The sequence below is a fragment of the Sciurus vulgaris genome (genome assembly GCF_902686455.1).
Source record: "Sciurus vulgaris genome assembly, chromosome: 7".
Lineage (NCBI taxonomy): Eukaryota > Metazoa > Chordata > Mammalia > Rodentia > Sciuridae > Sciurus > Sciurus vulgaris.
The window spans coordinates 89,871,025-89,886,586 of record NC_136467.1 but is presented as its reverse complement, the minus strand read 5'-3'; the positions used below and the strand labels follow the sequence as shown (position 1 = coordinate 89,886,586).

The 15,562-nt window shown below is 32.9% G+C and overlaps 1 protein-coding gene across 47 annotated transcripts in view; it reads left to right on the top strand.

Moving 5' to 3' along the window:
- The window catches only part of RIMS1 (regulating synaptic membrane exocytosis 1), a 469,154-nt gene that overhangs the window by 329,309 nt on the left and 124,283 nt on the right, over positions 1-15,562 (top strand). For 17 of the 47 annotated variants that reach the window (XM_079146461.1, XM_079146485.1, XM_079146487.1 and 14 more), the window contains 2 exons: positions 6,786-6,869; positions 15,233-15,304. The exons of 13 other annotated variants lie outside the window; for them this stretch is intronic. In XM_079146461.1, the coding sequence (XP_079002587.1) occupies positions 6,786-6,869; positions 15,233-15,304 (156 nt within the window). The remainder of the gene's footprint in view (positions 1-6,785; positions 6,870-15,232; positions 15,305-15,562) is intronic. 17 more of the 47 variants (XM_079146447.1, XM_079146488.1, XM_079146451.1 and 14 more) reach the window with 2 other exon arrangements.

Sequence of the window (15,562 nt, the reverse complement as noted above, 5' to 3'; positions counted from 1 at the left end):
ACTTTTGTTGCTCTTCAGTCCTTTTATTTACATACTACTCAGGGATCCTTCAGTATGCTGATACTATTATAAGGTCCAGTGAATTTCTCTAGGGGTGGACCACCTTCCCATGAGTTAAGAGCAGTCTTCCATAAGCTTAAAATAGGAATTGAATTTAGATAAAATATTTACCTAATTTAGATAAAATATTCATTTTTGAATTGACTTGCTCTTTTATATATCATGTTTTGCATTAAATTATATTTTGACAAGGACAGTCATATGTAAATCAGATTTATTGATGCCTTAAAATAAATTCATACAATATATAATGTATATATGTACACGTACTTTTTCTTAAAACTTTTAATTGAGTAATAATAATTCTGATTTTAATTCAGATGCATCCAGTGATTGTGTTATACTTTTAATTGTATCTCATTTTCCCATTGTGAAAGAACTTCTATTTCAGTGAATTTAGTTATAATTGCTAGTCTTGATTATAATTGCTATCTTTTTAGTTAGAAGTCATTTAGAGGATAATTGCATACTAGCTCTTTATAAATCCTGAAGAAAAACTATTTAGCGAAGCTAAAGAAAGCCACTTATTCTTCAGAGGGTGCTTAAAGTTTTTTCTTAACAATTTTTGTAATCTATTAGTTGTTTATTTCTGGTATTGAACAATAGGGGAAAATATACATTCCTATTTTATAGCATCTTCATAAGTTTAAAAAAATACTTTTATTCTGTAATATTTGTATTTGTGAAGTTAATCATAGAAAGAATGAAATTATATTTTTCATCCCTTTACATTTGTAATAGAAACTTTAGTTGAAATGTTTATAAAACCTTTTAAAATCACAGTTGAAATAGTTTTACTGTTCTCTTTTGTCATATATCCCCCCCACAATAATTACAAGGGTAGTAGAAGAAACTTACCATTTTTTCTATTATTATTTATGTGTTTCCTTTAAACTGTAAAACATGGATAGAGTTGCTCAAGTCTGTGAAGTCTTGTGATTTTAAACCTACCTAACATTTTTAAAATCATCTAGATCAGTGTTATGTGATAGAAATATAATGCAAGCCACAGGTGTACTTTGAAATTTTCTAGTACACATATTAAAAAGATGAAAACAACATTTCAACTCAGTATATTAAAAATATTATTATTTTAACATATCACTAATATAAAAATATTAGTGAACTATTTTGCATTACTTTTTCATAATAAGTCACACATGCTAAGTGTATTATGTATTTGTAGCACTTTCTAATTTGGACTAGCCACTTTCTTATGGCTACTGTATTGGACAATGTGAGTCTGTTCTTATGGGGAAGGCTATCTAGCATATGTACTCTCATTGAAGCCACAAGTTTGCAAATCTGTATGTCAATGAATTTAACTTCTCAAATAATAACCAACAATAACCCTTGTAACAGGTCAATCTGGACAAATAAACTGACTACAAATATTACACAGATTACCATGAAGTCCCATTGAGTGTAATTATTGTTACTATAAGAGGAAAAAATGGATTGAAAATATACTCACTCTCTATATTGGATAAGAAGAAATTTTCCATTTAAAAAAAAAATCAAGGACAGGAATTGGTATTATCAATGATTCTTAATTTAGTCAGATCATTTTGTCACCATGAAAAAATAAGTGAGACAAATTTTCATCAAGTAAATTACAGAAGTTGTAAATGCTTATTGATTTGAAAAGTTAAGACTACAAATGCCCTTCTGTGCATGCACCTAAGGGAAGCTTTGAAGCAGAACATAACAATGTTGAAAACAGTGACTGTTCCTTTTGGAGAACAGTTAAAGTCCCAGGCATCATGTGCAGAGAGTAGGAAGAGATATATGAGACTTTCCAACTGCTCAATTTCTCTGATTGACCATAAGACTTATGATATTAATGTCTAATATATACATAGTGGATAAATGTCAAATCTTTTCTAAGTTTAATTTTATGTTAAGATAGTAACATTGTTTCAACATACTTATGAAATAGTGTTATGTTTCAATGATTTGAGAATTCTGACTCATTTTGATTGGTATTTAATTTTTTTTTTTTTGGTATGAGGATTGAACTCAGGGATACTTTGACCACTGAGCCACGTCCCCAGTCCTATTTTGTATTTTATTTAGAGATAATGTCTCACTGAGTTGCTTAGCACCTCACTTTTGCTTAGTCTGGCTTTGAACTTGAAATCCTCCTGCCTCAGCCTCCCCAGCCACTGGGATTACAGGCATGAGCCACCACACCTAGTGGCATTTAAATTTTGTTACACTAACTCAATGGCCACTTTTTGAAACATCTTCACTTTTTTTTTTTTTTTTTTTTTTTTTTGGTAGTTGTAGATGGACAATATGCCTTTATTTATTTAGTTAGTTTATTTTTATGTGGTGCTAAGGATCAAACCCAGTGCTTCACACATGCTAGGCAAGTGCTCTGCCACTGAGCTACACAGGCCCAGTCTCCTCACTAACTTTTAAAACAAATTATCTCATGTTAGCACAAAGGGCGAAGTTGTCAAAACAGACTCATTATTCAAGACTATACTGATGATTTGAAAGATAAAGGAGCGGCATCCTTTTTCTGAAGTAACTAGAAAGCCTCAGATCTTCCTCCTCTTCTCCCTTATTAGATGTGTGATCCAAATTAACAGAAATTTTAAGTCATACCTGTATGACTCAAAACAGTCATTGGAAGTGTTTGGAAGGGAAGTCATTTCAGTTTAAGAGCTCCTTCATTTTATATTTCGTTGGTTACATAAATAGAAAAAATGTTTATTGATTACTCCAATCCCACATTTGAGGGTGTTTTACAGGCATACTACTAATTTCTCCAGATTTTTAAGCAAATTATTACTTAAATGCTCAAAGACATTGATTTTTAGAGCCACTTATCTTGGATGTTTTTTATTCTCTCATGACCTTTCAAGGCAATCGTAACCTTACTGGAGCCTTGTGAAAGCCTAGCACTGCACTTACTGACTCTATTTTTTTTTTCAGCCTTCCAGTAAATCCTGTGATCTGACTTCTGTCCCTACTACATTATTGCTATGGGGAAATTCTTCTGTGGGTTACATTGCCTACGGATTTGCTCAGCAGCATTGTGTAGCAGTTTACATTAACCACCCTGCCAGTTGAATCTCTTCTTCTTTAAGTACCTCTTTTTCTTATGCCTGTCTCCTTCACAGTTTTCTCATCCTCCTCCATTCCATTATGATAGTCACCGTTTTCAATACTATTTCCCCTTTTTGTCCCACATATGCTGTCTCTTCACATTGTATTTCTGTTAAAGCCTCTAATACCTGTGAAGACAGCTCTCCATTGTGACCCACCAGGTCAGACTTTCCTCCTGAGTACTGGGCCCGTTTCTAACTGGGTGACAAGACACTGAGTACATCAAAATATCCAACTCTACTAGATGATTTCCTCCTCATTTCCTTTACAGCAAATGGCTTCCTTTTCCTAAACTTTTCTCTCATTTGATGGCTTTGACATGTAACTTGCCACATAATCTGGAAGCACTTCTGCTCTTGCTTCAAATTCAGTGAATCAGTAAATCCTCTGGGTTTCCTCATTGTAGATCCTTCACCTTCATTATAGCCCTTCTCTAGTTCCCTTGTCACTTTTGTCCTGATTAACTTTATTATAAGCTCTAGTATTAGTCTTCATATCTTCAATTTTCTTCCCATTAAAATTAAATTTGTTTGTCTTTTGTCTGCTCGAAAAATTCTACTCATTTTTTAAAACTACGGGACAAATTTATATCTTTTCAAAGACCTTTCTTAATTCACTCTCCCACCCTTCTCTATCTTTTGCCCGTCACAGTGCTTTCTGAGTCCCACATAATTTTGTAGACTTTGATTGAAACACATTTTATTTCACTTGGTATTTGTGTTTGTTTCTTCCACTATATTATAAAACTTCTGTGGGCAGGGATCCTATCATGTTTGTGTTTTTCATCTCTAGCAAAAACAATATCCTTTTACTTCCTAAGAGTCTTAAGTTGGGAAGTGGGGGACTTAAGCACTTCCGATTTTCCAGTCCCAAATTTGGATCTAATTGTGAGCTAGACCCAGGCACTAGAAAGATGGGGGATCTAATTATTACCCTAAGTACAGTGAAGAAATTTGAAACCTGTGGCTTTAGGTCTGTGAGCCTGAAAGTTACTAACCCCGGAACTAGTCATTTCAGTGAACCACAAGATACTTCCACTACAAGGTCAGGCCTTGCATCTCATGGCTGCATTGCACGTTTATTTGCTATTGTTTTTTGTACAAAGAAGAATCAAGAAATAGCTAAGTCACATGTGCCTGATTCTTTAATGTAAAGTCACCTATTATACAAACCACTCCTTCCTTGTGGTTCAGTGAAGAAAAGAATTACTTATTTCCCTCCACATAGAAACATGGGCTAAAGGCCTAAAAATCAGTTGTAAATTGAATTAAAATAAATATGATAAACCTCATTTCAAAGTATAGGTATCTATATTAATTAAAATAAGTAAAATGCAATTTAATACAGTATCAGGAGAAATGTTTTTGAAGGACTGACGTGTTAAATGGGAATACACAATAAAAGTACATATGTGTATAGTCAGCTATCTCATATGCTTTGATTTCTATTATAATAACTCATAAATATTTTTGATTTGTGCTGATTATGGAATGAATGACTTCCATACAATTTCTCTTTTAGATAATGAAGCTACTAGCCATGTTTTGCCAAGAAAATTGCATCAGTAAAGGATGTTTATATTTATGCAAACATGTATTAGCACATTTAAATACATATTTGCTATAATTTTTATCAGTGCTAGGGAGGAAAGCTACAACATAGCAAATTGCTTACAGGGGCTTATGAGTTGTACTTGCTTTATATCTCATCAGTGGGTGTCCAATGTGTATCATCACTGTTAAGTTTTTACTTAGGGGGGTTCTCATTTCTTGCCGGATTGTTACAAAGCTTAAAGTCTTCTTTATTGTCTATTTAAATATTTTAAATATTTAAATATTTTCAAATACTCAATTGACAAGTAGATGTTCCTATATAAATGAATTTAGAATACTTGACAAAAAAGTACTAATAATTTACTAAAAATGTAAGTAACATAACTATGGATAGGATGGTTTGAAAAAGAAATCAGGAAAGAATTGGTTTAGTTCAACTTCATGATTAAAATTTCCAACATAAACTGCCAGATATGAAAATAGAAACTGAAGTTGAAACTTTGTATATTTATCCATAACTAGAAAGGAGGAGAGAGAAGGACATTAAGATCCTACTTTTGGTCTTTCTATGTGATAGGAGAAAGAGTAAGTTTCACACATTTTAAAAGCTTATAAAATATGCTAGTATATTTTAAATTCTTAAATATGTGATATTAAAACTTAAGTGATATCTATTCTTAGCACAAAACAATTGGCTACAAATAGATTCTGCTCTCATCATATCCACTATATGATGGAAAAACAAATATATTTGTTATATTGTTTCTATATATCAGCATATTCAGAAGGACTTGGGTATAAAGATATATGTATTATGCTAAATATTTGTTCAAAACTGACCTCCTCATTTGTTTGCCTCCACAGTTTCAAGTTAATTGTTTGAGTGTTCACCTTCCTCCTCTATGGCTCGCACTGCATGTTTCATAGCTATAGCTATGTTTTTTTGTTTGTTTTGTTTTTACTATCATGCTTAAGTAAACACAGGACTGGAATTTTGCCTCAGGAAGCAAGGTTACTCATAATCCTGTTAAGTTAAAATTATTATTTCACAGAAAAATATTAATCTTAATCATTTTTATAATAGTTTCATAAGTTATAACACAGTTGAGCATAATTCAGTGTAGCAAGCACTGTAGTTGTAATTATTTTCCAGTTTCCTTAGAAATATTTTACTTTATTTCATCCGTGGAATAAAGCCAATAAATTGTAAAGAAACATTTTAAAGCATTCAGATTGAATCGATCATTTAAGTAATTTAAAACAATTAAATAATTCAAAATGAGTGCACAATGTTTTAAATTTAACAAACACATAAAACATGTAAGAGTACATGCCACACAGTTTTCTCTATTGCCCAACTTCTGTTATTGAATGTCTCCACTATCCTGATGACCTCAAAGCTCAGCTTGAATTACACTGAATCTGTCCATGTAAGCATGATTGCATAAAGACTTCCAAGGGGCTTTGAGAATTGAGTACCTGCTGAGCTCAAATATCCTAGCCACAAGTTGACACCTTTGCTGCTTTGTCCACATAGTTGAATAAATATGGTAAGTCAAGGTACAATGATATAACTATGTAACTATGTTCTATGTTAAATTAAATTCACACACCTCACATTTGCCACCAATACTTTCCCTTCTGGTATGGAATAAGCAATAGTGGCTTATTGAACTTATTTTATTCAAACATAAGTAAGATTCTTAACAATGCATCTTTTGAAACAGTTATATTCCTATTTATGTATATATAGAGATACGTATACACACACACACACACACACACACACACGCATATTTTTATGAAACAAAATTAAACTTCTTAGATTCTAAACACTTTCCCAAACATTATTTTTCTGTATTCACTTGTAAGGTTTTATTTCCTTACAATATTATAACTTAATGAGCTTGTAAAAATGAAAATTAAATTATAGAGCAAAGTATGGATACTTTGTCTTTTGAGGGTGTTATTCCAGTCCTGTTGTTCCATATATTCTTTTATTTTAGGAGTTACTAAATGTCCTGTTTTTTCCTGTCTTGTTCACTGGGCAACCAGGGGTAGATGGTCCCCCTCCCTAGATAGGAGACGACCTCCTAGCCCCAGGATTCAAATCCAGCATGCATCTCCGGAGAATGACAGGTACTAGTCATGACCTAACAGACGAGTAGCTTCTAAAGTCTCCTAGGCCACCAAGTGAAGGATAACCAAGAGAAATGTTGGTTGTAACATGCTTGATTTCAGGAGCCAGAGCCAGATATGTTGTTAATTCCAACAGTAATTACACACAGCTCTAATAAAGCACCTCAGAATACCTACTAAAATGAGAGTAGTATAGAATATGGTATAATTTAAACACAGTAAAGTTGGGATCTTTTTGAAAGAGTTCTATCTTGATAAGCATTTATTGTAGCATATTTATTAAATGTTGACTATCATATATTGAAGCATATTTATATATTATTTTTGCTTATATGTGAATAAATAAAAATTCTCAGGTGCTTTAGAGTATTAGATTTTGTCACCCAACCTATTCTTAGTTATATTGATTGATAGTTTAATCTCAGTTTCCTTGATTTATTACTGTGTAAGCTTGTTCAAGAAGTTTAGGCTTTGGGGTATGTTAAAAAATGTCTGGTTTAAAGTAGGACACCCAGTTCTCATACGCTTTGTGTGTTTCATTATGTTTTAAACAAAATATTTTCAAGGGCTAGGGTCAGTGTACCAGGTAGATCTTTAAAAATAGCATCAGTGCTTTGAATTCACTTCAAGATGGTCTGTATGAAGTACCGCAGTATGTATTTTCCATTGCTTCATTTTTTCTGTTTGTAGTTAACCCAATTTTCTTATTTTATTGTGTTTGTTATATATAGTTCTTACCTGTAAACATTTTCTCCAGCTGGTCACAAAAAGGTTTTTGTGTGTCTGAGATGTTTTTCTGCAGTAGAAATTTAGTCAGCACGTGGGTGCTATTTATTTAGGAGATAATTGGATACGGTATCTCTAAAATAGAAAACCTAGCTACATGACCACTAGTTATATGGGCATACAGGTTCTGTTAAGTGTGTGATTACATATAGCAGTGCAATTGTAACCTTAATGAAAAGTTATGTAATTTACTTTCTATGTCTCTACAAATCAAGGTAACTTAGTGATTTCAATTTCATAGAAAAACTAAACACTATTACTTAGAGAAATTTAATGATATTTTACAAATGTTGGGAAAGACCACAAACTGATATTTTATGAAGGTTTCAGAATATTTTAGCCATAAAGACATTTACCTTTCCATATGATTTATATTTACATATTTGGAGTTTAAAAATAATTGCTTTTGCTACTATCTGGTTTAGAATTTCTAGGACTAGAAGAATTAGTAAAGTCTCCAATCTAAAATTTATTACAAATGTAATACTTTTATTCCTTTTAAACTAACTATAATGCAGTTGTATAAATTAAGTAAAAATTTAGATCTATATTGATACTCATTCATTTGATAAATACTTATTATTTTTTCCTACTATGAAACTATTATAATAGCTAAAGTCAGAGCAGTGAATAAGAAAGATAAGATCCAGGTCATGGAAGAACTTAGAATTTCCCTCAAGAAAAGATAATTCTGAAAAGTCCTTGAATTTATTTTAAAACAAATAAAGCAACAATTTCATATAATATAGAACAATTTAATATAATGGTATTTGTAATATACATAAATATAATTTTACCTGGACACTGATTGAGCAAAAGAGAATTCCAGTAATAGCTTCAGTTTTTACACTGAAGCTTCATTTAATGGTACATAAGTTTTTTTGTACATAAATTTGTACATAAATTTTGTTGATTCCCCAGATTGTATGTGTGTGTGTGTGTGTTGCAAGACAGTTTTTAGGAGCAAAGATGAACATTTTAGGTAAGATTATTAAAGGGAACATCAAGTGTGAAACTTTATACATTTTACTGTTTTTTGTTTGTTTGTTTGTTTGCTTGTTTTGTACCTGGGATTGGATCCAAGGGTGTTTAACCACTGAGACACATCCCCAGCCCTTTTTTATATTTTTATTTAGAGATACGGTCTCAGTTGCTTAGGGCCTCACCTTTCAATTGGTGAGGCCAGGTTTGAACTTGAAATCCTCCAATATCAGTCTCCTGAGCTGCTGGGATCACAGGTGTGCACCATCACACTGGGCACATTTTGCTTTTTTATAATGACTTCTTCATAAATAATGCCTGTATTCAACCAAAAGAAATATATTTGTGTATAAGAGTGTGTGTGTGAGGTACTAGGGATCAATTCCAGAGCCTCATTTATGCCAGGCAAGTACTCTACTACTGGGCTACATCCTCTGACATTTTTTTCAATTTTTATTTTGAGACAGGGTCTCACTAAGTTTTTCCAGGCTGGCCTTAAACTTTTGATCTTCTTCCCTCAGCCTTCCAAGTATCTGGGAATACAGGTGTGTGCCACCACACCTGGCTAAGAAATACATTTGAAATGACTTGGTACCATGATTTATTATTGGAGACAATAGAAAATAGCTCACAATAAGATTTTATTAAGTTAAAATGATATATTCCCATAAAAATGAGAAACCACAGTCAACTAGTGCTAAATTCACAGGTCACCATGCCAACCACTTGATAAAGCTTAATGAGCACTTACTTGCACATCACCTCCCAGGAGCTTTTTTACTCATTGAGAAGCTCCTTCCAATTTCTAAGTAAAATGAACATGGTGTCAGAATTTGGTATGCTGAATATTTATAAGTACATGGACATTAGTTGAATTTATCCTGGGAAACTGGCAACCAGGAAAATATATATGCAGAATTTGAATGTTTTGTATCATGGCCATATTCAAGTATTTTGAAAATCATATTCCAATGTTAGTATCTTAACATATTAATTTTGTACTTGAATTTTAATGTCTTCAGAAAAGCTTTAGTTATCAATGTATTCAGGAACTTGCTCTAACTTAAATTAGTTATTGAAGAGAAAAGAAAAATTGCATGGATTTTAATAATTATTTCTTTTGATTAGTACATTTAAAAAATCTTCACAATTATGTTTATATAAAGAGGGAAAAATGCTTTAAAATTGAGTTTCAAAAGAATTTAGGTTTAATTAGAAACATTTCCAGATTTCTGATTTTTACTCTTGCTTCAATTTAATCATAAATTTTTATATTTACATTTCAATGTGCCTTCATAGCTTTTAAAAATAATTTCATCTGTACCCTATAAACTAGTAGATGTGGAGCTGGGAATATAGCTCAGTTGGTAGAATGCTTGCCTCACAAGCACAAGGTCCTGGGTTCAATTCCCAGCACTGTAAGAAAAAAAAAAAAAAAAAGCCAAATTAATAAGCATAATGCCAAAATCATGCAGCTATTAACATTTTGAATGAAAAAAGAAATAAAATTCTGGTTCTCGTCTACTTAAACCGAAGAAACATTCTTTATGAATAATAAAATAATGATCACAATTAATAGAACAAAACCATATATATATATATATATATATATATATATATATATAAAAGAACAGAAAACTTAAGAGCATGAGAACATCAAGGCAGTGTCCTTACCAACTAATTAAGGCCTATATGATCTTGTATCAGTCACTTAAACTTTATGGGACTGTTTCCTTATCTGTAAATGTACTGGGTTGTAGATGGACCCGCTGAATTCTAATGTTTGATCTGATGCTAAAACTAAGAATATGCTGCCTTGTTGCATTATGATAAAACATATATTGGAGCCTAAATAATGACTGAAAATTCACTGTGAGTGAGACAATAAATCAGAGATCATTCATTATTTATGGCATTTTATATTTTCCTTTAGCCCAGAAAATGATGCATAGGTTTATTTCTAAACTGATCAGATGGGAACTAAAGTTATAGCCCTAGTTCATCATATGCCCATTATAATTTTTGAGTGTCAAATTCAGTGATAATATACAAAATAAAACTTTTTGTGGGGGGAATACCAGGGATTGAACTCTTGGGCACTCGACCACTGAGCCATATCCCCAGCCCTATTTTGTATTTTATTTAGAGACAAGGTCTCACTGAGTTGCTTAGCGCCTCACCATTGCTGAGGCTGGCTTTGAACTCAAGATCCTCCTATCTCAGTCCCCTGAGCCCTTGGGATTATAGGCATGCACCACGGTGCCTGGCCCAAAATAAAACTTTTTAAAATTTAAACTTATTTAAATTTATACATACATAAAAACACAACAATACTAAATATTTGTGGGGTATCATGTATGTTTTAATACATGTATGTATTGTGCATATATGTATATATTTGTATGTACATATATATGTATACACATATGTAATAATATGTATATAAAAGCATGTAATATATAAATCCAGGTTAACATTATTTCCTCATCACTTTTTATGATGAAAATAATCAAAATTCTTCTAGCTTTTAAAAATGTCATTTTCTATGATCATATTCTGTACAATAGCACACCTTAACTTTTTTCTCATGTCTCACTGTAATTTGGTACCTATTGATCAAGCTCCTCCCCACACACTGTCCCCATCCTTTGACCCCACATTTGTTGAAACACTATTAAATAGTAGCCAAGCAATGGAAATAAGCTAAGTGTTCATCAAGTGATAAATAGATAAAGAAAAAACAGCACATACATACAGTGGAGTACTATTCAGCCTAAGGAAGGAAATCCTGTCATTTGTGACAATAGTTTTTGAACCATTCATTCATCATTTATTTGAACTACTATGTACTTAATATTGACATTACAATAATAATTCAGATGTGGTTTCTGACCACAAGAAACTTATGAAGAGTAATATTAATTTTATAAGGGAGTTCATTCTACTGTGATATCTTTTGTGTTTTCATGATCAACCTTTTCACTAGTACAGTACATAAATATAGATGGAATTTTTTGACCTTTCCTATTTTACATACCTTCAGCCTCTTTTTACTCCAAGGGATAGTTGAGTTTTAAATGTACAGTGTATTCATAGCTAGGATTTAGGATTCAGAACAGAAAGGATATTAGAATTTCCTATTTTTTTCTTTGGCTTTGCTTGACACTGAATTCCTGCAATTATGTGTCTATCATTTCAGTTCTATTTGAGGAATTCTTTTTAAGTGGTTAGAAGAATTATAAAGACATATCCTTGGTAAGAATTTTTAGAAGAATCTTTAATGCAATAAAATTTTAATGGCATTTGAGGAAAAAAAGGGATTGTCTTTAACTAGAAGATTAAAAATAAATGTAAAAAGTGTACATATATGAACCTCTACATGGAAGTTATGCTTATAGATAAATAAGTATGTTTATATTGAAAACCAAATATGTGTTATCATTTAAGCAATTCTTTGATCACTCTTAACCACTTGCATGTTTTAAGTAATGCTAAAAATACTACAAATGCTGATTCTGTGTCAAATTACAAAAACTACAAATACTATAATACAAATATTAAGTAATATTGAAATATTTAGAATTAATAAACCTAACATTTTGCAGGTGAAAAAGCAGGATAATTTGACCAAAGCCACCCAACTAGCCAAGAAACAGAATGGAGATGAAAACCAGTCTGACTAGAGTCCATTCTTCAGTCAGTATGTTCCCATTTTATTTATGCCAGAGGTGTAATGTGATTACTTCTGTTGAGATTATAGACTCTTAGTTCACCTCCTGGCTTGACATTTAGTGATCATGTGAGTAAGAATAAAATATTTAACCTCTCCAAGCCTCTGTCTCATTATTCTTCAAAAGATAAAAGAATACCTGCCTCTTTGAGTTGGCAAGGTTAGATGAGATCATGCATGTAAAAAAAAATTATGATCCATTTAGTGTGTGACTCCAGTAAGCTTTAGAAGATGAGAAGAGGAAGAAGAGTTTGAAAATTTTACCAAGGAAGTGAAATCTCATTCCAATCTAGAAAAATAAATAACATTTACCAGGCATAGGAAGAAATGCAGGCAGGTTCTAAGAGATGTGAACACCCTTTTATTGGGCAGAGGTAGAAAGTTTGTACAAAGACTCACTGTGTTCTGTCCATCCGCTCTCTCCTCTCCCCCAGACTGACTCATCTCCCTCAAATACTGCTGTACTGATTAATCTGCCTTTGAGCCTACCTACTTGCTGTTGCCTTTGCCTGAGATTTTCTTTCCTTGAATATAAATATACCTAACTCCTTCACCTTCAGGTTTGCTGAAATGTCACTAACTCAGTGGTCCTTTTCTGGCCACTCTGCTTAAAATTGCAAATTGCAGCTGCCCTCAGTCCCCCAGATCACATTTCTGATCCTCTGTGTCTGGTTTACATTTTTGCTGTTGTTACCGTTTATCACTTTCTCACACACTGTATTACGTAGTTGTATAAGATTCTTGTTTATTTTTTATCTTCCACCAGTGAAAGGTACATTGTTTGAAATCAGAGATCTTTGTCTTCTTCGTTCACAGACATATTCCACACACTTAGAGTAGATCCCCTGGCTCATATACAAGTTCAATAAGCATTTGATGCATTAATGAAAGACAGACTTGAGTGAAAAATCCTTAATGACAATGACATCTGCTTTCCCTGTGCTGAAAATGAGAAAAGGAACATTTGTTCTCCCAGAAGTTGTCCTGGGCACTGTTGGGACCATGCATAAATTACCCATAAAGATATGCTAATTTTTCTTTGAGCTCAGATACCTCCTGGGCTGCAGACCTACTTACTTTGCCTCTCATCCCCTTCTTCACATCTTTGTGCTGTGTTTATCCCTCCTTCCCTGGCTTCAAGAACAATCCTCCCTTGGCCAACAACCATAACAGCCATCCCCTGTGCACTTCTAATATCCCAAAGTCTCTTCTCACCATAGAGCAATAAAGTAAACCCCTTCCAAATCCTCTTAATGCGTGAAGGAGAGTCTTTTCTTTGTGCTTTCCCAGTCCTGTATGGGATTTCATGTTCCCTTCTTGAAGGGTGCCCCCCTGGGACATGCATCAGAATTTACCTCCTCTACCGACTTTTGAATGGAGCCAGACAGACTTATGTTCCAGCTTTGCTACTTTATGATTGAGTGGTCTTGCCCTGAGCCAGTTGCCTCATCTGTGATAATAGAGAAAATGGAGATATCACCTTCTTAAAGGATTGTTTTAAATGAGTTCATATTCCTTTAATGCCTGGCATACAGTTTTCTCTCAATATATCAAAAACCTGTTTTCCAAGTAATAAGGGAATGTGATAAGTGAGAGGTGACTTCCTCCTCTATTTCTTCCCTTTTATCACTTCAGAAATGAGATTTCAGAATTGTAGCAGGTGAAGAACACACAGCTGAAACCCTGAATTGGAAGAATAAGATAGTATGAATACAGATGGGGAGAAAGGAGAAGCCTCAGTCCTATATATACTGTAAAAACTTATTTCATTCTTTGACTCATGTAGGATGTCTGACACTGATAAGTGAAGACAGACATTAGTCTAAATGTTGGAAGGAAGGTGTATCAGGAAAGAAAATAAGTATAAATTGTAGTGATTCAATAACCAATGTAAAAATATACGTTCTTATGTTTTGTCTAATTTTTAAAGGCATTTGTTTCTAGATCACAATATTTTGTATTATTTCAAATATGTAGTCTTCGATGAATAACTCTGAGATGATGGATATGCTAATGAATTCCAGTATAGTAACTGTTTTATTATATGTATTTATCTTGTAACAGCATGCATACCTTAAATGTACGTAATTTTAGATAGCTAGGTTAGTTCAGATGTTTTGGGCTAAATAGGCACATGTAAATGCCTTAGGGATGTAGGCTGTCTTATATGTACATTGTTTCTATGAAGAACTTCAAGTTCCAAATACTGAATATATATGTGTACTTTTAGAAAGCATATTGGGGACTTTATTAATTCTTTGATTTGTAACATGATTAACTTTTTACAATGCAACATTATACCAAAGAATCTTTATGATGATTTGAAAAATAGCTTAGTCGATTTAAATACTTGGATTTATGTCAGTCTTTCACCTTAGCATTTTCCTTCTCTTTTCTCCATAATTTTGAGGCAAAAAAGAGAGAGAGAGAGAGAGTAACTTTGTAGCAGCAAGTTGAACTTTAAAGTAGAAGGCACATCATCCCTCTGTGCTCTGTGGTCTTTCAGCACCTAACCCACCACCATGGTCACATTTATCATCATTGCATTTCACCATTAAATCTGTTTACTCATCAGGGAGGCAGAGTTGCTCAGCAGGGATCTGTGTTAGATCATTGCTGTAGACCTGTTTGTCTAGACTAATGAAACATCAGTTTCTGGTGTCTCCTGTTGGCAACTCATGTCTTCCACCCAGCACCAATTCTGATTTTTTTAATTTAATTTTTTTTTTTTTGAAAAGTATTGACTGACAAAATCATTTAGGTGAAATAGTTGTCATTTTCATGTCTATTGTTTTTATCATTGTATGATGTTGATGTAGCTTTATTCATCAGATATTTTGTATTTCTTTAACATTTCATTCCACAGGCACTCCAGAAAGTCTGAAAGATCTAGCATCCAAAAACAGACTAGGAAAGGCACTGCCTCTGATGCAGAAAGGTAGGCTCGGTGTTGTACTGTGCTGCCGTCCTCCCTTCTTATAGTCAGGGGGCCCCGCTCTCATGTTACTTATGTAGTTTCTCAAACACAGGTTGTGATGTTTAAGGAATTTCATGCAAATAATTCTGTCCCTTTGTGGGAATAGTCTCATTGAAGAAATAAGGGGTATTTTGAAAGCCATCCTAAAATCTCAGAGTTAAAAAAAAATCTCACTTTTCTTTTCATGATCATTCTGATTACTAATGAGGATTAAACTCA